The 22,327-nt window shown below is 40.0% G+C and overlaps 1 protein-coding gene across 1 annotated transcript; it reads right to left on the bottom strand.

Annotated features, from left to right (window-relative positions):
- Positions 1 to 666: 666 nt before the first annotated feature.
- Positions 667 to 21,957, bottom strand: stxbp3 (syntaxin binding protein 3). Its single transcript, XM_077204624.1, has 19 exons — positions 21,871 to 21,957; positions 20,645 to 20,694; positions 17,445 to 17,526; positions 17,134 to 17,210; positions 11,694 to 11,766; positions 11,485 to 11,585; positions 11,248 to 11,393; positions 11,066 to 11,159; positions 9,301 to 9,425; positions 9,036 to 9,134; positions 8,278 to 8,344; positions 8,106 to 8,171; positions 7,884 to 7,964; positions 7,659 to 7,794; positions 7,467 to 7,573; positions 6,979 to 7,080; positions 4,788 to 4,873; positions 1,861 to 2,009; positions 667 to 1,720 (listed from the first exon to the last, which is right to left on the bottom strand). The coding sequence occupies exons 1-19, from the start codon at positions 21,950 to 21,952 to the stop codon at positions 1,620 to 1,622; spliced, it is 1,824 nt and encodes a 607-aa protein (XP_077060739.1). The 5' UTR covers positions 21,953 to 21,957; the 3' UTR covers positions 667 to 1,619.
- Between the last annotated feature and the right edge of the window lie 370 nt (positions 21,958 to 22,327).

Genomic DNA, 22,327 nt, shown 5'->3' with positions numbered 1-22,327 from the left:
ACTGATAGGCCTATAATTTTATGTATACATTTTTATTATATTTTCTCTTTTGAAAAAAACAAAACAAAACTAAAACTAAAACAAATATTTTTCCAATACAAGAACACTATTAACCAGACATATATAATAGACATGTATATATTAAAGCATGTAAATCTGGTTAATAAAAATCTTATTTGCAAAATAACAGCCTACTAATCATCTTTTTGTGTACGTGCTCTCAGGTGCATTCGTTAAATCATTTAATATGTTTGTTTATTTACGGAGTAGGCTAATAATATATATATATATATATATTATTGAAATATAGTTCAATTAATGAGCAACAAAATAAAATAATACTCTAGGTGGCGGAAATGTTTTCATCATTTTCTAGTCTTTTTGTCCCCACAAATAAAGGTATCAATTTTCTGTCAAACAGAGCTGTGTAAACGTATACAGGCTTTAAACAACATGAATTCAGATGCTCAACACGCACATCCATGTTTTCACGCATTTCTTTATAGTTTAAATCCCAAAATAGGACAGATTTGATAAGATTGGTTTACTCGCATCATGTCCTCTGAGAGAATCGAGATATTGTGCGGAGACCATAAGCCTGCAGTAACCAGAGACTGTTTCTGGAACACCATGTAATGCAGAAATAAAGAAGACTATCTTCTTACCTTTGTGTCTTTGACTTTTATTAACTCAAGCAGAAATTGTGTAGTTAAATCCCTCAATAAAAGCAAACTGTGCATGGCAACCACAACACCTACTGCAGTTTCTCCAGAAAGTGTTCAACTCAGCTCCTGAGGGCAACGACAACATCCACGAAATCATATATTCAGACTATATGTTTATGTAGAAGCACAGATGAAATTAGACCACATTACAAACACTGTTTAAATGTCACAAAGCAAACAGAAGAATTGAACCACATCATTCATGTCATGTCAGTTGTTCAATGCAAGTATACATTAAATCTGTTAAATCCCTCCTCTGTTCATTTCGAGTATACACGTTTTATACAAGCAAAAACAGAGCGACCGAGAACAAATGTACAAATCAACCTACTTCAAGACCAAAAAAAGGCAAACATTGAAGCCTATTTTCAAATTGAGTCAAGTTTTTTTTTTTTTTTTTTTTTACAAATAACTACTGTTAGTGTGAGAAATATAAATACACAGAAAAGTGTAAATCCAGTGCACTAGTAAATAAAGGCACTAGTTTGTAAGGCTCTAGTCATAAGTACGCTGATCTCATTATTTTAAATGTGTTTCAACTGTATTAAAGTGTAATCAAACAAATACTGTGTTACACAGGTCCTTAATAGAGTTGCATATTATGTTTTATTTTCCATGATATTGTGTTAAATTATTCAACAATTTGCAAAAGGCTAAAATTCTCAAGGAACCCAAATCTCATTGTTTGTGAAGTTAGTTGTGAAGACTTAGTTATATTTAACCTAAAACGAGCATGGTGTTTTACACATGAAACCACCTCAGGAAGGGTTTTATCACCCTGTTTGTTTTTCTGAGAAAAGCGTTTAAATGAATGAGAAGTAATGCTGATCTGGGCGACACAAAAGCAGCTGAGATGCGTTCCCTTCAGTCCTGGTGGGTAAAAGTAGGCCGGGCTCAGGGTTTGTCCTCCTCAATGGAGAATTTCTCCATGGGTTGTTTGCCCAGATTAAAGATATCCTGCAGCAGATCACGCGGCGTGATGATGTGTGTCGAGCCTGAGGACAATAAAAAAGCCATTATTTGAATCTGGCTCTGTTTCAAAACCACAGGCAGGATTTTAAAACATCAAGCCACAAAGCCTCTTTCAGGTTTAATACAGAATGATGTTGTTCGCGAGCGCTCATATGACCCTTACCAATGATGACCTCACAGGCTTTATTAGCCTGTGTGACTTCATAAGCACAGCGCATCTCTGAGGGACTGACTCCACCCAGGAGAAAGACGATGAGACGCGAGCCGCTCCTCAGGTCATCCGGAGAGCTGCCCTTGTGCTTCTGCCGTGCACTGACACAAAACACACACAATCAATGGAAAAACACACACATTTATTGCATGTGGCAAGAAAATACCTTCTGCATACAGGTCTGTGCAAAAGTTTGGGGTCGCGAAGATTTGTTGTTTTTTGAAAGACGAACGTTCACAAAGGCTGCATTTATTTCATCGAAAATACAGTAAAAACAGCAATATTGTGAAATATTATTAAATGGCTGCTTTCTATGTGAATATATTGTAAAAAGTAATTTATTCCTGTGATCTACGCAGAATTTCAGCATCATTACTCCAGTCTTCAGTGTCACATGATCCCTCAGAAATCATTCTAATGTGATGATTTGATGCTCAAGAATCATTTATGATTATTATCAATGTTGAAAACAGTTTTGCTGCTTCATACTTTTGTGATTTTGATGAATAGAAAGATAAATAGAACAGCATTTATTTGAAATAGAAATATTCCTACTGTCACTACTAACTTAACTACATGTGTCAGTAGTTTGACAGAAGCTCAGTTGCTTTTACCGTAGCAAATTACTTGTTCCAGCAAGTAGTGTGACCAAAAAGCAACATTTCGTTTTGAGATTTGACGAGCCAGCAATGCACTGAAACACCGTCTTCTGATTAGATCACAAACTAAAACCGTGCGTTACCAGCATCTCTAGTTTCATCATCACACGTCTTACGGCTTTACAGTTAACTGAGAAGAGATCGTCTGATGATTATATAAAGGACGCACAGAAGTAGATTGATATTTCATTTGGATCGACTAGTCAAGTCTACACGTTTGTATGTAATTTAAAGAAGTTGTCGCTGTCTGCATCAAATACTTTAAAGACATGCAGGTGTAATAATGGCAATTTTAAATCAATTAATTGTCCTGCTTTATTCCACTCTATATTAAATGTCAACTTCTGATTTTATGATGACCCGTCATAGTTTAACTTTCCCGCCACAGTTTTATAATGAACCTAAAACCCCTTATCACAAGGCAAAGGCTGTGATGTAATGAAGTAGGTTGTGGCGTGTTTCAGATCGAAGCGTCTCTGTTCACAGTAAATGAGCTTCACCACTGCATGTGCTGAGTTTAACATACATATTTGACTACTCCTGTGTATCCAATTTAAGTTGCTTATATTTTGTTCTTGCTTTGATGTTACAATTGTAGCAATTTTGCACTTTGACAGTCAGTTTGAGATATAGGCTATCATTGAGTATTATGTGTATCTTTGTGTAGTTTACAAAATAAAACAAACAATACTTTTTGAAATCTGAATTGCATTGCATGTCACTGTTTTAAATCCCAAATCTTTTCAGTTATTTGTAATATACAATGTCATCGCAATTTGTGGTGTAGCAAACTAATTTTCAGTAGAGTGGCTTGACTGTATCTAAACTACTTTAACTTATGAGTAACTTGCAGCTTGTCAAACTACAGTTTCAGAGCTTCTCCAACACTGCAACTGAATGCATCCTTGCTGAATACAAGTAGTAATTTCTTTAAAACAAAAATAAATCTTACTGACCCCAAAGATTTGAACAGTAGTGTATGATCTGACGTCATGCAATTATATCATCAGCAGGAAATGAGAAGTTTTCATTTTAAGAGGTCCATGTTAAAAAAATAAATAAAATGAAACAAAGCAACAAAAAGGAACATAAATGTATGAAATGTGAAATTCTGTGTGTGAAAACAGAAAAGCAGCCAACAACCCTTGCCTTACCTCACCACTCTGAAAGCCCAGAGGAATGAAGAAACAGACATTGACTACAACTTCAAAATGAAACTTTTTGGATTGATTTTTTTTTTTCTAATGATGGAGAACTAAAATATGCCAAGATACTGAACCTAGAATATGGCTTCAAAGCCAGGCTAAGACTACAGGAGTTTTAGACCATTTTTCTGAGGGAAAAGATGGTGTCAGGGCATCGGTGGGTTTTGGTCAGCCCAAATTATCTGGTATTGTGAGGCGTTTACATACAGATCAAATCTTGGAACGGCTGCTCAAAATGTTGCAATCACACGACTGCCTTTATAATGTCTCCTCATATAATTGTCTAGAGGAAGTTGCTGAGAGACAGTTTACATTATACAAGTTACTGAGATCATGTGAGGTGATAAATCTGGCATGTGTAATGGAAAATTTTTAATTACATATAAGAACATGTATGTTTGTGAACTGATGCATATGCGGGTATCTAGGGAGGTGGCTGGGTGTGACACTTTAGGAACATATGGGACAGCACCTTTGACCCTAGTACTGACTTTTTGGTGATGGTCTTAAGTGATAACTAAGTGACAAACAGAAACTACGTAAGTATGGGTCTCTTATCGGTGGAAGGCAGGCAAAAGAAGCCCCTTGAAGACCTTGAAAATGGTATAAAGGCTGTCCACTGCTTCCTGTCTGGTGTCTCACTCACTCTACAGCGTAACTTCTGTGTGGTGACAGTCCTTCTTGCAAGAATAAATACTTTTTAAAAGACAATTTGTTTCAGAGTGTCTCTTACGCAGTGATGATGGTTTGATAATACATTTTTGCCACAACACATGATAATCTATATATTGTAGTGTGTGATGCGCCATGATTTGTAGGGTGTGCAGGTTTGAGATTTGAAAGAAGAAAATGTACGAAGATTCTCCTTATGTGTGTGATTTCACAACCGGTTAAGATTTATAAACTCCTGTAGTCTGAACCCAGCTTAAGTGTGTATCTTAAAGTAAATGATACAATCATTAATTCATTAAGTAATAGACTTTAGGAAACTGTGAATCAAAATGTCTGGCTCTACCTTACGGCACGCGAGCCGTTCAACGCAGACGGGCACTCAGACTGGAACGGCCAGTCTTTAACCTCCAGTTTGTTCTCCACTGCATCCTACCACACACACACACACACACACACACACACACACACACACAGTTGACAAAACCAAAATATAACACAGTAGTCTTTATTTGCTCTTCTTACTAACGGACAGTGGTGGGCCTTCAGAGTCAGCAAGGCCTTCTCTGCTCTAATTTCAAATCCCCAGGAAAACCGTATTCTCCAAGGTTTCTGTGGTCGGAGAACTTAAAAGGTACTAAAAAAAAGGGGGAAAACCTGGGGTGGACTTTATTTTTGTCATTTTATAAGGTTAATATTGATGCTTCTGCTAGAGATGATGATGTGGCGCAGTGAAAGGAGACTGGTTGAATTGTGTTTCTTGCTTTAATAATGGCATTCATTCTTGCTGCCTGAGACACCGGTCTGTGATGTTATACTGTTATACTGCGTTTCAGTATAATGAGGGTTTCTATAGCGTGGAGTCATAATGATGGTATTAAGAGGTGGATTCATTCTGGTAGGACACCACTGAAGGCCTAGCCCGCGACTGCTAATGCACAATAACTTGCACAATAACTTGTGCAATTCAGTGTTTCTTTTCACTGAAGTCAACTAGAAATCTAATGGTTTTCACCAGTGTTAAAGTACTATTTATAGACGACAAGGAAATAAGACGGTGTCGGAAGCATGACATCTGATCTGTCCGTCAAAAACTAGGATATAATGTCAGTGCCCTTAGCCATGAACAATAGTGTATTGGTCTTATTTACATGATACACTATAAGTGTAAGCTCATATCCTGCTGTATTATAAATCAGGGCTCAAGAATAAGGATGACCTGCTGGCACAGGGGCGGTGAGAGCGTTTCGGGACACGTTCAGGACACTGCTGCATGGATGATGAAAATCAGTGTTGTTCTTGTACATCCACTTTAATGTCTTGCAAACTTACATGTTTGTATTTCCAGTATATACATTATGGTTACATTACATCTGTGTATTTCCAACTCATCCTACAAACAAAGCAATAATTTACAATAAGGTCCCAATAGCTAATGCTAGTTAGTGCATTAACTTACAATGAGCATTTGTTATAATGTTTATTAATTTGTTAAATGTTGCAACTGCTTATGGTTAGTTCATGTTAGCTCAGGTTCAGTATACAATATATTCTATATTATTATATTTTGTTTGTTTTCTTGATTTTACAAAAGTATGATGTTCTGATGTTATTTTAAAGGTACGCAAGTAAAAATAGACCCTTTAAATGTTTTGAATGAAGTCTTACTCTTATTTAAATCTTATTTAAGTCTCTTAAGTCTTACATAAGGATTCCAAGTGATCGCACCAGCGCCTCATGCGCACAAATACAATATCAGCTCTTATTGCTAACTTCACATCGCAGCCTTTTATGAGACAACTAAACATAGAAAAGTTATTTGGTTACTCAATTTATTTAGCCTGTTGTACAATTGCTCTGCCGTGGTGTAATAATTGCTAACAGATTTTTTTGCGTATGTGAAGGATGCTATGAGATAATATTGGGACACAAGAGAAGTACAATGCCTTTCTTACAGCATACATAATAGTTTAGCAACCAAATGTTACACCTCATCTAACGATTCATTGTGGGAAAGGATTCATGCCGAATGAAAGGAACGTGAGCCCACGGTGGGGTTCAGTTTCACTTTAAATAAGTGTTGTATAGGCTTGGCATTAAAGAATGGCACTATCATTTATTTTTATTTTATACATATATTTTTTATTTTTGCTGTGTTCTGAATACCATTAAATTTAAATGATTTGAAGTGAGGAGAATAAATCATCTATTGTCGCTTTCAGTGTGGCTATAAAGTGCGTTTGAAAATGATATTCTTTTCCGTGTTAATCAAAGTTTTCGTCTTTATCTGGAACATCATACACGTGTGACAATGATAATCTCAGGTACAGATTTTGTGCTTTATTTAATGTTTAATGAATTTATTAAACTCACAATAAATTAATTTAACATTAAATAAAGCACATAATCTGTACCTGAGATTATCAGTGTCACATGTGTATGTTGTTGTTGTTCCAGATAAGGACAAAAACTTTGATCAGCATGGAAAAAATGCATTTTATCGCGCCAGGTTAGGACACAGTGTTAGAGTAACTCACCTCCATTACATCCTTGATGACGGGTGTCCAGCGAGACACGTTGTAAGTCTCCTGATCTGACCGGTCTCTCCGTGATTGTTTACGAGATGAGAACATGCTTGACTGTTATGAAGAAAGATGAAGGTGAAAATATAAATATCAGCCAATATAAAAACTTGGGTGTATGTCACACGCCCCATCAGAATCGCCACCAGTACTTCACTACCAAGTTGATTCAATAGCATATTACAGTATATCAATCCTAATAATATTTCAGTATGGGAATTGGCTCTACGTGTCAAGACATTTCATGGGTATTGATACTGAAAGACTGGTATTGTAAAACCACACAGCATCCTTTCACTTCCCTATTCCTAAATATGTTCAAAGCTACAAAACTGCAATTCAAAACATATCACAACTAAATCAGTTATTAGTATGAGGAAGTTATGTGATGCCAGTTGGAAAAGAAGCAGTGCCAGAGGAGAAAAACGCATCCGTGGACTCACTGTGGAGACAATGGGGACTCCCAGATGTTTCCAGTTAAGGATATACCCGGTTTCATGCTCGATTTTCACATTCTGGATCAGTTTATTCAGGTTCTCCTCTGTTGTACCTGACCATGACACACAAACACACATATATTCAGCTTTACACATCCATTCCTAATCTCTACATGACAGGAAAAGAGAAACATCCACCGTTGAGACTGAAGATGTAGAGAAGGACGGCCCGGATCTTGTCAATGGTGTCGTACTGGTTTAACAGCACAGGAAGTAACGTCCTCATGGGGTCCTTGACCTTCTGTCCTTCAGCATCTGCACCTACAGCCAGATCCTACACACAAACCAAAAACCAGAGGCATGAACATACAGACTCTGCCCAGAAGAGGGCATCCTTTCCCTCAAGCGATCACCATGCTCTACCTGTTCTGCTTTGCAGAGTTTTTCCACATATTTCTTATAATGGCCCATCAGATCCTCAGCTAAACTCACGTGGACCGTTTTCTGAAAGAGACGGGAAACATAAAAAGGCAAGTGAGTCACTCAGTGGGTTTGTACAGTATTTTAGGCAGCCTGTTGAATGTATAGGTCCCAGGTGTCATGTGATAGCACACTCTTTCAGGGCATGCGAGGCATCTCGATTACCTGAGTAACCTGCTTACGAAAGGCTGGCATCTTCTTCATGAGCTGCGATAGCGCTCCGATTGTGATCTGCCAATGACAGGGGGCATCTATGACACACTCGTATGAGGGAATCTGTAACTGGAGACTACTGGCATTGTTCTGAGCTGTTATTAACTGTAAAAATATACTGTACCTTCCCATCAGCTGATTGCTTCTCATTTCTGCCGGCACAGATGTCCTTTACCAGTTTGGGGATTTGCCTTTAGAACAAACACATAAGTACTGGTAACATTGCTACGGATGTTGATGACAAAAATTTAGCATTTAACAGGGCCACACTGGATGTGTCTTATGTGGATGAAGCAATCCCATAATGCACTGCAACAAGCTCCAAGGAGGACAGAGTTGAGAGAAATGTATAAATATACACTACTGTTTAAAACTATGGGGTCAGGAAGATTTTTTTCTTAAAGGAAATGAATACTTTAATTCAGCGAGGATGCGTTAAAAAGTGACACGACTTCTACATTGTTATATGATTTCAATTTAAAATAAACGCTGTTTTTTTTAACTTTTTATTCATAAAAGAATCCTGAAAAGTATGAACGTTTTTCAACATCATATCATCATATCTGATGATTTTCAAAGGGTCATGTGACACTGAATACTTGAGTAATTATGCTGAAACATCACAGCAATACATTACATTTTACAATATATTCACATAGAAAACTGCTATTTTAATTTGTAATAATATTTCACAATATTACTGCTTTTATTGTATTTTTCATTAAATAAATGCAGACTTATTTCAAAAACATGAACACATCTTAATTTGGAACAGTCGTGTATTTTATTAAATCTAGAGAAGTCCTGACACACAAAGTGAAGTTAAATAATATCTGACCATTGTAACCAATGTTTTTTTTTAACTCAAGTATTTCTACTCACCCAGTGACCTCAGCAATGTGCATGTGACGTAATTTGACCCATAATTCATCCTCTTCATTCAGTAAAGCTTCTTTCTTGGAGCCATCCTTTGCTTTATACCTAAGAGGAAACACACAGAAAAACACTGATACACAGCAGAACCATAATAAGTAACAAAGTAAATAGAGACAACTCATATTTCACACTAATCCTCCGTAATGATTAAAGTAATCACTTCAAGCTCATTTCAGTGTTAAGAAGAAGTGTTTTGTCTGAGGTGTCATACTCATAGGTGTTGTCCTTCATAGGTATGAGGTCAAAAGCCATGGCCTGGTAGGTGAGCTCGTGAAGAATGGGGCTGACAGGGTCCAGCGCACGATCAACGATCAGAAGCTGAGCTGGCGTTTTTGCCTAAATATGAAAGAAAAGATCTGATGGTTTGTGCTAGCAGAAATGTCACTTACAAGATGACATCAGAATAAAACCCTAGACCAGAAACAAGACTCGGGGAGTAATGAGGAAATTACCTTATTCAAATTTCTAAATGTGGCATTGAACAGGCCATTTTTACAAACCATTTATTTTATTACAATGTATTATTATGCATTAATTTACTTCTTGCTGTAAATATTTTGGATTTACTTAGAAAGACTTTTATTTTAACCAAACAGCCATTGTTGCGAACCCATTTCAGAATAAATCAATATATATAAAAAAAGAAAAATCACATTTTGTGAAAAGATTTGTGATGCGGATTTGCTGCTCAAGAAACATTTCTTATTATTATTATCAATGTTGAAAACAGTTGCGCTTTTTATTATTTTTGTGGAAACCGTAATACATTTCTTCAAGATTCTTTGACGAATAGAAAGTTCAAAAGAACAGCATTTATTTGAAATGGGAAATTTTTGTTACATTATAAATAGGGGTGAGTGATTTGACCAATCATATCTTACGATATAATAATTCTTTAAGAACAAATAAGCTAATTATTATTATTATTATTATTACCAGAAAGAAATACTACAGAAATTGAATAATCAAATGTAAAAATAAGACACTGCATAGACCTCACTGTATGAATTAAATATAAATTGATTATTATTAAAGAAATAAAAGTCCTTCAGTCAAGAGCAGTGAGTGATTTTCTTTTTTCTTTTGTTGTTTGATTAATATTAATCACAAAGAGAGCAGCAGGTTTATTAGGCTTCTGTCACTTTAAGGCGAATGCACAGATCTAATACGCTGATACACGTGTGGTTTTCACTTCAGACACAACTGACTGTTTCAGTGAATACTCCACGCGGTGGGCTATTGTTTATGTATTTGACCATTTAAGCGCAATAGGCCATGAAGAAGAACTGAATTTGCGATCACGTTCAGAGAGACGCGGCTTTCTGCGCGCGCTTCAGCTGTGTGTCAGTCAGCGCAGGCACTGCATTGAGTTATTTTACTTGTTTACAGCAAAATCGGTAACACTTTATAATAAGGTTAATTAAATAACATTAGTTAATGTATTAACTAACATGAACTAACAAAGAGCTACACATTTGTTACAGTATTTATTAATGTTTGTTAATAAAAATACAGCTGTTCATAGTTTGTTCATATTAGTTCACAGATTAACTAATATTAACGTATACAACCTTTGATTTTAATAACGCATCAGTAAATGTTGAAATTAATATTAACTAAGATTAATAAATGCTAAAGAAGTATTGCTCATTCTTAGTTCATGTTAACTAAGGTAGTTAACTAAGATAAACTAATGAACCTTATTGTAAAGTGTTCTCTAACGATAGAAACTTTATCATCACCACAATATTTAACCGCCACCAAGCCCTAATTATTTTTACTGTCACTTTTGATTAATTGAATGCATCCTTGCTAAATAAGAGTATTAATTTACTCATAAATATATTACCTTAACTTTTAAAGAGTATGGTGTATCTCAAGAAAACTATATTTTTATGTATAAACCTGTATATCCAACCGCACCAATCAGATAAACTGATGTGTTTGGTTCTTGTAAACACTCAAACAGCTCTCACCTTTATTTTCGAGTTGTCATCCAACTCGTAATGTCGCGCCAGTTTATCATCCACAAGTTCAGCCAACTGCTTTCCATATCCGAGAGCTGAATCTCTGCACAGGACAGAATTCAATGATTCGAAGTCCGTTTAAGCATCAGGTGTAATGTGAGCACATGTGAAGTGAATAAGAGTGTCTGTACTTCTTGTATCTGACTCCAGGGTACTCGTCCAGCGTGGCGCAGAGAGTTACAATCTGATTAGCGATCATCTCCAACGTCTGATCTCTGTCCGGACTGTTAGGACTGTAGATGCTCTTGAAGGCTTCTGGGTTATCACAGGTGAACACCTGCACAGGTGACCCATAAAACACAGTCATACACAATAAAACACTCTGCCAGATCAGGCTACATGAATTTGCAGAAAACAGATAAACTCACTTGTGCTTCCTGTGGCAGAAACGAGATGTTGATCTCTTTACACACTTTAATGTGTTTGGCACAGTCCTTCTTCATCTTGTCGAAGAGCTCATCAGGACAGTCTGGGCTCATTTCAATATAATAGTTATAAAAAATGTCACTGTCACTAAAAAAAACACAATCTAGCGGCTTTGTTTTAAATCAAAACAGAGTTGAAGCAGTGAACTCACAGTCAGTGAAGAAGACATATGCAGCTCTGTATTTGGGTTTAATTTTGAAGTCCTTAATAAATGCTTCAACACACTGCAAATATAAAACATCCAGGTCACAAACAGATCATCACAATAAAGTAAAGCTTATTATGCTTATTATGTACACTATACAGACAAATGTATTGTGACAAAATCAAGCACCTAGCCATGCAGTCTGCATTTACAAACATTTGTGAAAAAACGGGTCGTTACGAAGAGCTCAGTGAATTCAAGTGTGGTACTGTGATAGGATGCCTCATTTGCAGTAAAGTTTGTTTTTGAAATCTTGCTATTCTTTGGTCAACTTTAAGTGGAATTAATGGAAAGTCGAAGTGCTGAGGCGCATGCGTAAAAGTCCCCAAAGCTCTGCTGATGTCATAGCTGAAGAGTGAAACTTCCACTGGCAATAATATCCGCACAAAAACTGTGCGGCGGGAGCTTCACGGAATGGGTTTCAATGGCCGAGCATCTACATGCAAGCCTCACATCGCCAACTACAAGTGTGGGAAGGGGAGTAAAGCACGCTGCCACTGGACTGGAGCAGTGGAAACATGTTCTGTGAAGTGACGAATCATGCGTCTCTGTTTGGCAGTCTGATGAGTGACTTTGGGTTTGGCAATTGCATAACTCCTGACACAAATTAAGACAAATACTGAAACTTGAGACATATATCTTTTTAATGATGTTTGCCTGATTATTTTTGTGATTTGTTTAACATTTATGACCAAAAAAAAAACGGTCAAATAGAAAATTTTTAGTTTAGCAACTAACATCTTATCTCGCACTTGACCGACCGTAAACTGAAGCGCGTCGAGTCGCTCCTTTACTGTCAATGAGTCGCTCTGCTAATATTTGCGCTGCGAACATAAAGCCCGCCTAATTTGATTTGATTGGTCATCTCAAATATTCTGACATTGACGAGCAGTGACAGACCAATGAGGCTCAGATGAACACACACACACACCCACCCTGTCTTCTGTTTGTTCTGACGTGCTCGGCGCCGCTGCGGAAGAACGCGCTGATAACAAGACTGAAGCGAACACGAAGGCTATCACATATTTAAAGATTGAAAGGGAGAAAACAGGACAGAGCAACACGGCGGATATCGCTCATATAATTTTTTTTTACCACGTAGTTAAGGCGGCAGGCGTGTGTTTCAAAGTGCTGCGGGAAACCCTGGATTACAGTCCCTGTTGATTTCAGGGCACAACATTAAGCCTTTTCATGTGCTTGTCCTTCGGACAAGTAAATCTGTCATTCACTTGTCCGAGTAAAAAAGTTGCTGTCCGGATTTTATTTTTATTTTATTTTTTTTTATTCTGAAGCAATATTCTCATCAGTGTTCAATCAGCTTTGATATTTAAATCGGCATATTGTAATATCTTCACCTTTAAAGGGCATGTCCTACCCCAATCTTATTAAATGTATGCCTCATCTTTCATTTTAAATTCCTAAATTTGATCAATACATTCAATTATTTAGAATAATAAGACACTAGGCTGTTACCCTAGGTAGGGCTGATCAGATTAAATCATTTACACTGAAAAATTACAATTGCATAAAATAATGTTATGAAATTGATTTAAAGCTACAGTAGGTAGCTTTTGTAAACAAATATTTGTTAAAACTATCATTATGTCCTGAAAGTAGAATATGAGACAGATAATCTGTGAAAAAAATCAAGCTCCTCTGGCTCCTCCCTGTGGTCCTACTGCCATTTGCAGAAATACACCGCTCCCGGTCAGAAACAACCAATCAGAGCCGCTCGTGTACGCGCTGATCACCCCTCTCTTGCACAGCGCGAGCGCGTACCGTCGTTCGTGACTCTCCTGTTCGAACTCGTTCATCCAAATGAACGAATCTTTTTTATTTTGAACGAGTCTTTTTTGGAGTCATTTTGTTCATTCAACGAACGAAATGACTCGAAAAAAGATTCGTTCATTTGGATGAACGAGTTCGAACAGGATCACGAACGTGCATCACAGAACAGAGCAAGGCGAGCATTTGTGCTTATAAAACGTAAAGTTTTTTATTTATTTTTGAAATGACCGATCTTTTCGCTAGATAAGACCCTTATTCATCGTCTGGTATCGTTTAAAGCCCTTTGAAGCTGCGCTGAAACTGTCATTTGGTCCTTGAAACGTTTGTGTCCTATTGAAGTCCATTATATGGAGAAAAAGCCTGGAATGTTTTCATCAAAAAACTTAATTTCTTTTCGACTGAAGAAAGAAAGACATGGACATCTTGGATGACATGGGGTGAGTAAATTATCAGCAAAAGTTTTTTTTAAAAGTGAACTAATCCTTTAACGTTATCTTAGTAGCTATTTATAACTTATGGAAAGAGTGCAACCTTATAAAGTTACATGTATTGCAAAATGCATAATGATTTGAGGACCAAGTTTGTAGTCAAAGTATGGGCAGGCCATAGTCAATGTAAAGCAAATTGTTGATGTTTCGTCCCTATTAGTGAATGTTCCATAACTGTTTATAATCCGCCGTCATCGGTGGGCCTGCTTACTAGCCTGTGCGTTCACGGCAGGTTCCGCTGTGGAGGGAGGAGCTGTGGGGGAAGAGCTGTGGTGGAGGAGCTGTGAGGGAGGAGCTGTGGGGGAGGAGCTGTTGGGGAGGAGCTGTGGGGGAAGAGCTGTGGAGGGAGGAGCTGTGGGTGAGGAGCTGTGGGGGAGGAGCTGTGGAGGGAGGAGCTTTGGGGGAGGAGCTGTGGGGGAAGAGCTGTGGAGGGAGGAGCTGTGGGGGAGGAGCTGTGGAGGGAGGAGCTGTGGAGGGAGGAGCTGTGGGGGAGGAGCTGTGAGGGAGGAGCTGTGGGGGAGGAGCTGTGAGGGAGGAGCTGTGGGGGAGGAGCTGTGGAGGGAGGAGCTGTGGGGGAGGAGCTGTGGGGGAGGAGCAGTGGAGGGAGGAGCTGTGGTGGAGGAGCTGTGAGGGAAGAGCTGTGGAGGGAGGAGCTGTGGGGGAGGAGCTGTGGGGGAGGAGCTGTGAGGGAGGAGCTGTGGGGGGAGGAGCTGTGGGGGAGGAGCTGTGGAGGAGGAGCTGTGAGGGAGGAGCTGTGGGGGGAGGAGCTGTGGGGGAGGAGTTGTGGAGGGAGGAGCTGTGGTGGAGGAGCTGTGAGGGAGGAGCTGTGGAGGGAGGAGCTGTGGTGGAGGAGCTGTGGAGGGAGGAGCTGTGGTGGAGGAGCTGTGAGGGAGGAGCTGTGGAGGGAGGAGCTGTGGGGGAGGAGCTGTGAGAGAGGAGCTGTGGGGGAGGAGCTGTGAGGGAGGAGCTGTGGTGGAGGAGCTGTGAGGGAGGAGCTGTGGTGGAGGAGCTGTGGGGGAGGAGCTGTGGTGGAGGAGCTGTGAGGGAGGAGCTGTGGTGGAGGAGCTGTGAGGGAGGAGCTGTGGTGGAGGAGCTGTGGGGGAGGAGCTGTGGTGGAGGAGCTGTGAGGGAGGAGCTGTGGTGGAGGAGCTGTGAGGGAGGAGCTGTGGAGGGAGGAGCTGTGAGGGAGGAGCTGTGGAGGGAGGAGCTGTGGAGGGAGGAGCTGTGAGGGAGGAGCTGTGGGGGAGGAGCTGTGGGGGAGGAGCTGTGGGGGAGGAGCTGTGGAGGGAGGAGCTGTGAGGGAGGAGCTGTGGGGGAGGAGCTGTGGGGGAGGAGCTGTGAGGGAGGAGCTGTGGTGGAGGAGCTGTGAGGGAGGAGCTGTGGAGGGAGGAGCTGTGGGGGAAGAGCTGTGGTGGAGGAGCTGTGAGGGAGGAGCTGTGGTGGAGGAGCTGTGAGGGAGGAGCTGTGGAGGGAGGAGCTGTGGTGGAGGAGCTGTGAGGGAGGAGCTGTGGAGGGAGGAGCTGTGGTGGGAGGAGCTGTGGTGGAGGAGCTGTGAGGGAGGAGCTGTGGAGGGAGGAGCTGTGGTGGAGGAGCTGTGAGGGAGGAGCTGTGGAGGGAGGAGCTGTGGTGGAGGAGCTGTGGAGGGAGGAGCTGTGGGGGAGGAGCTGTGAGGGAGGAGCTGTGGGGGAGGAGCTGTGAGAGAGGAGCTGTGGGGGGAGGAGCTGTGGGGGAGGAGCTGTGGGGGAGGAGCTGTGGAGGGAGGAGCTGTGAGGGAGGAGCTGTGGGGGAGGAGCTGTGGGGGGAGGAGCTGTGGGGGAGGAGCTGTGGGGGAGGAGCTGTGGGGGAGGAGCTGTGAGGGAGGAGCTGTGGGGGGAGGAGCTGTGGGGGGAGGAGCTGTGGGGGAGGAGCTGTGGGGGAGGAGCTGTGGAGGGAGGAGCTGTGGAGGGAGGAGCTGTGGGGGAGGAGCTGTGGGGGAGGAGCTGTGGGGGAGGAGCTGTGGGGGAGGAGCTGTGGGGGAGGAGCTGTGAGAGAGGAGCTGTGGGGGAGGAGCTGTGAGGGAGGAGCTGTGGGGGAGGAGCTGTGGGGGAGGAGCTGTGGAGGGAGGAGCTGTGGAGGGAGGGCTGTAGTGCAGCAGAGAGCAAGGGGGTTGGACCTGTAAGTTGTGCTTCTTCAAATTTTCAGGCTAAGTCAACATTTTCTCAAACTCCCTACTGCCGCTTTAAATATACAAATAAGAAATGTTGGAAAGAATGATACTACTTTTAAACATAACACTAAACCACCAGTAGGTGGTGGCAGGCGACCGTCTTTATGAGTGAGTCATTGATTCATTCAATCAAACGATTAGTTCAAACGGTTGATTCATTCAAGTATGAGACAGATGTTAATGAATGGGTCATTGAATCTTTGACTCAAATGATTCGTTCAAAACGCTGAATCATTCAGTAATGAAAACAGGTTGAGTGTTCCTGTGAGATGGGCCGTGGTTCTGCTGTGATTTTTGTGTGGAACTATTTTCGCTGTTGAAACGGAACAAAAACAGGCAATATTGCACCTAAAATGTAAGTGACTTAATTTTAACTGTTTATTGAACTGTTGTAGGAAATCAATGTCACATTTTCAATCGTAATGGTATTCAGGAAAAATAATTGAGGTTGCTTAACATATGTTAAAAATATAAAAACTCAACATTTAGATTTTTTATTGGCAGTATGGTGTTAACTGAGTGTGTGTGTGCTGCGCTCATTTGTGTAGATTTCTCCTCGAGAGGCTGCGCGAGCGTCAACAGCGCAACCTTACCGTCAGTTTTTTTTTTTTTACAGTCTATGGTGATACATTATCCACAATCGATCACAACTTACAATACATGTTAGTTAATAAAATCAGAATCATTCTCTCGGTTTAGTGATTCTCTAGTTATTAGATTATTTTTGTAATTGATGTTCTAATCAGGCTACTTGTCTGGTCCGGCAAGTAAAATTCTCTTTTACTTGTCCCTTCAAAAAATCCACTTGTCCTGGACAAGCGGACATACGTTAATGTCGAACCCTGGATGTAATGATCAGGTGTCCCAATACATTTGTCCATATAGTGTCGCCTTGAACTCTGACCTTGGCAGTGGGGGTCATGAAGTAGATGGCCTTCATCTCTGGAACTGGTTCTCTGTTTTTGTAAATGTCCTCCACAACTGTGAACCAACAAAAGGTAACACATTATGACAATAATTCCCCATACAGTTCATTCTTTTTCTGGATTAAGAGGAAATGAGAAAGCTTCCCTTCTGGAAAACACAGGAAGGAAGAGTGTCCGACTCTCACTACACAAAGAAGTGCAAGCACTGCATCCACAGAGAGCTGGATTTCCGTCTAACACAAAGGATGTTCAACTGAACCTGGGAGCAAAACCTCTTTCCCTCACTTACTTGTGATGCCCTCTGACATGAGATCGGACATTTTGCAGCAGGAGGAGAGGAGGCGGGTGGTAAATTGGTCCAGTATGAGGATCTATGAGACAGATTTGACATCAATCACAATTACGGAACAGGAATCGTTAAAGGGATACTTTAGCCAAAAAAGAAACTACTTCGTCATTTACTCAACCTTATGTTGTTCCAAACCTGTATGACTTTTATTTCTTTTACAAAAGAAGACATTTCGAAGAATCCTGTCAAGCAAAGAGTTTCGGTTCCCATTGACATCCATTATATTTTTTTGTCCATACAATGGAAGTCAATGGGAACCGAAAAGGTTCGATTACCAACATTCTTCAAAATACCTTCTTTTGTGTTCTGCATGAGAAAGAAATGCATACAGGTTTGAAACAATATAAATTATCAAAAAACTAACGCATTTATTAAGCTCAGTTAATGTTACTTTCAAAATGTACCAATATATTATTAAAATAAAATGGTATATCTATAATTATACATACAAATAGATGATGGATAGATAGATAGATGTATGGATAGATGTATTGATAGATAAATGGATGGATGGATGGAATGATGGATGGATGGATAGATGGATGGATAGATGGATGGATGGATAGATAGATAGATAGATGGATGGATGGATAGATAGATAGATGTATGGATAGATGTATTGATAGATAAATGGATGGATGGATGGAATGATGGATGGATGGATAGATGGATCGATTGATAGATATATGGATGGATTGATAGATGGATAGATGGATTGATAGATGGATGGATGGATGGATGAATAGACAGATGGTTGGATAGATGGATTGATAGATGGATAGATGGATGGATGGATGGATGGATGAATAGACAGATGGTTGGATAGATGGATTGATAGATGATAGATGGATGGATAGATGGATTGATAGATAGATAGATGGATGGATGGATGGATAGACAGATGGATGGATGGATAGATAGATATATGGATTGATAGATGGATGGATAGATGGATGGATAGATGGATTGATAGATGAATGGATGGATGGATGGATGAATAGACGGATGGATGGATGGATGAATAGACAGATGGTTGGATAGATGGATGGATGGATGGATTGATAGATGGACGGATGGATGGATTGATAGATGGACGGATGGATGGATTGATAGATGGACGGATGGATGGATTGATAGATGGATGGATGGATGGATGGATGGATGAATAGACAGATGGATGGATAGACAGATGGATGGATAGACAGATAGATAGATGGATTGATAGATGGATGGATGGATAAATGGATGATGGATGGATAGACGGATGGATGGATGGATAAATGGATGATGGATGGATAGACGGATGGATGGATAAATGGATTGATAGATAGATGGATGGATATATGGATGATGGATTGATAGATGGACGGATGGATGGATTGATAGATGGACGGATGGATGGATTGATAGATGGATGGATGGATGGATGGATGGATGAATAGACAGATGGTTGGATAGATGGATGGATAGATGGATTGATAGACAGATGGATGGATAGACAGATGGATGGATAGACAGATAGATGGATGGATGGATGGATGGATGGATGGATGGATGGATGGATGGATGGATGGATGGATGGATGGATGGATGGATGGATGGATAAATGGATGATGGATGGATAGATGGATGGATGGATGGATAGATGGATTGATAGATAGATAGATGGATGGATGGATAGACAGATGGATGGATGGATAGATCGATTGATAGATATATGGATGGATTGATAGATGGATAGATGGATTGATAGATGGATGGATGGATGGATGAATTGATAGATAAATGGATGGATGGATGGAATGATGGATGGATGGATGGATAGATGGATGGATAGATGGATGGATGGATAGATGGATTGATAGATAGATAGATGGATGGATGGATGGATAGACAGATGGATGGATGGATAGATAGATATATGGATTGATAGATGGATGGATAGATGGATTGATAGATGAATGGATGGATGGATGGATGAATAGACGGATGGATGGATGGATGAATAGACAGATGGTTGGATAGATGGATTGATAGATGGATGGATGGATTGATAGATGGACGGATGGATGGATTGATAGATGGACGGATGGATTGATAGATGGACGGATGGATGGATTGATAGATGGATGGATGGATGGATGGATGAATAGACAGATGGATGGATAGATGGATTGATAGACAGATGGATGGATAGACAGATGGATGGATAGACAGATAGATGGATGGATGGATGGATGGATGGATGGATGGATGGATTGATAGATAGATGGATGGATAAATGGATGATGGATGGATAGACGGATGGATGGATAAATGGATTGATAGATAGATGGATGGATATATGGATGATGGATGGATAGACGGATGGATGGATGGATATATGGATGATGGATGAATAGACAGATAGATAGATGGATGGATCGATGGATGGATAGACGGATGGATGGACGGATGGATGGACGGACGGATGGATGGACGGATGGATAGACGGATGGATAGACGGATGGATGGATGGATGGATGGATAGATGGATTGATAGATATATGGATGGATTGATTAATAGATGGATATATGGATGAATAGACAGATGGATTGATGGATAGACAGATGCATGGATAAATGGATTGATAGATAGATGGATGGATTTATGGATGATGGATCGATAGACGGATGGATGGACGGTTGGATATATGGATGGACGGATGGATGGATGGATTGATAGATATATGGATGGATTGATTGATAGATGGATGAATAGACAGATGGATTGATGGATAGATAGATAGATGGATAGACAGATGCATGGATAAATGGATTGATAGATAGATGGGTGGATATATGGATGATGGATGGATAGACGGATGGATGGATGGACGGACGGATAGACGGATGGATAGATGGATGGACGGACGGATGGATGGATAAATGGATTGATAGATAGATGGATGGATTTATGGATGATGGATGGATGGATGGATGGACGAATGGATAGACGGATGGATGGATGGATGGATGGACGGATGGATGGATGGATAGACGGATGGATGGATGGATGGATGGATGGATGGATGGATAGACGCATAGATAGACAGATGGATACTCACTACAGGAATAAATCTAAATGCATTCAAACTGACCTTCCATACTTCTGACTTTCTGCAGTCGGCAATGATGGTGTCCTTGATTCCTGTGACGTCAGATAAATCAATCTATTAGTTAAAGCAGTGAATCGGTTTTGCTGATGCACCATGGAACTGAAAATCAAGAAAAAATTCCAAGCAGCTTTATTTCCCATTTTGAGTTTGTTCTGCTTGAGGGCAAAGACATGTAGTCTTATGTAGAGATAAAAAAAACAAAAGTATGAATATGTTAAATGAAAGTAAAAGTACAAGAGATATTTTTGACCAACTTCTGAACTGGGCTTCTCTTAAAAAAAAAACAAAAAAAAAACAACACGATTCCACTTCCTCTCTTTAGATTTATTAATATTATGTTCAATGTTTTTGTATTTGAAGTAATGAAAATCCGTCTGTAGTGAGGAAAATGGTATGAGTGAAAGGTGAATTTGATTAATATGTCAATTTACATGCAGATCCTGATCTGTTAATGTTTTTTTCTCCACATTTTTATCTACAGGGTCTCTCTAAAGGGCCGTGGTTCAGAACCACTGCAATATATACACACGTCAAAGTGCATATAACCCCATACAATACTTCAAAAACACGAGCACATAGCCTACATATACACATCAGAATCTACACATTTAAGAAGGTAAAATGACGTTGTGCGTGTCACGGCTAGTCTTAATCAAATGTTATGGGCACAAATGGCTCTCCTTTCATGGAATAACTCAAATGTCACAACACAGCAGACCGGAAGTCACTGATAAAGTTCACAGAATGTAACACAAGGGCGCGAGAACTTAAGTTACATTATGACATCATCAAAACCTCCGCGTCATGAGAACATACAGAACCCACAACTAACGTTATAAGCCCGTTCTCCATTAAAACAGATACAACTCCTACAGTTGAATTGTCAAAGTGAGCTGGACCGGACAGGCTAACATTAGCAGAACAGCTAACGGAAACAGTGACCCAATGACACATGTAAGACATTTACCGAGACAAACAAACGGGACACACCCCATATCGCACTTTTTTCTTATTAAACACCAAAAAAAAACACCTAAACAACTTCATGAGGCGGCTGTAAGTCCCCTGAGCAAACTCAGCACACTAAGTGTGTCTCTTCAAACTTCTGACAGCTCTTCCACTCAGCTGAACTCGTATAAATGATGAAGTGTTGCACTGTGCATGCAAGACGTTGGAAGAAAATCAACTGTTGCTCTCAATGAACTTACTTTGCCAGACTATCTTTTTCAAGCCGTATTCTGCTCCAGTTGCCATCTTGAGTGAGTCAAAGCAAATGCGCGCTCCCGTCATCTGGGAGGAGTGAGTGAGTGCGCGCGCGTGCGAGCGTTGTATACAAGTAGAGGATATTATGCGCAGATTTATAAGCTTAAAAATCTGATTTACAAAAACAGCTATTGAACATTTCCACCATTACTGCCCAGTGAACAAAGATCCAGTTTATTCGTTAATTGGAGTGGCAAACGAATGACATTATTTGTTATTCTGGCAAAACTTTAAAGGTCTCATTTGTTAACTCAATGAGCAATTTTTTAAAAGCATTTGTTAATCTTTATTAATGTTAGTAAAAGATTGTTCATTGTTTGTTCATGTTAGTTTACAGTGAGTGCATGAATGTTAACAAATAGCCTACAACATGTAATTACAAAAAAATGTATAGTGTTATGC

This window comes from Siphateles boraxobius, unplaced genomic scaffold (genome assembly GCF_051911475.1).
Source record: "Siphateles boraxobius isolate OS27281-9 unplaced genomic scaffold, OSU_SipBor_1 50, whole genome shotgun sequence".
NCBI classification, from domain to species: Eukaryota; Metazoa; Chordata; class Actinopteri; order Cypriniformes; family Leuciscidae; genus Siphateles; species Siphateles boraxobius.
The sequence above is the reverse complement of the archived record's forward strand: the minus strand, read 5'-3'. Positions and strand labels throughout refer to the sequence as shown.

Excerpts from the sequence above, each read along its gene's own strand:
- stxbp3 (XM_077204624.1), bottom strand. The coding sequence starts at position 21,952 with ATGACGGGAGCGCGCATTTGCTTTGACTCACTCAAGATGGCAACTGGA. Across the intron at positions 8,345-9,035 it reads CACATTGCTGAGGTCACTGG|GCAAATCCCCAAACTGGTAA; the intron begins GTGAGTAGAAAT and ends TTTGTTCTAAAG. Across the intron at positions 7,965-8,105 it reads TTCGTAAGCAGGTTACTCAG|AAAACGGTCCACGTGAGTTT; the intron begins GTAATCGAGATG and ends CGTCTCTTTCAG.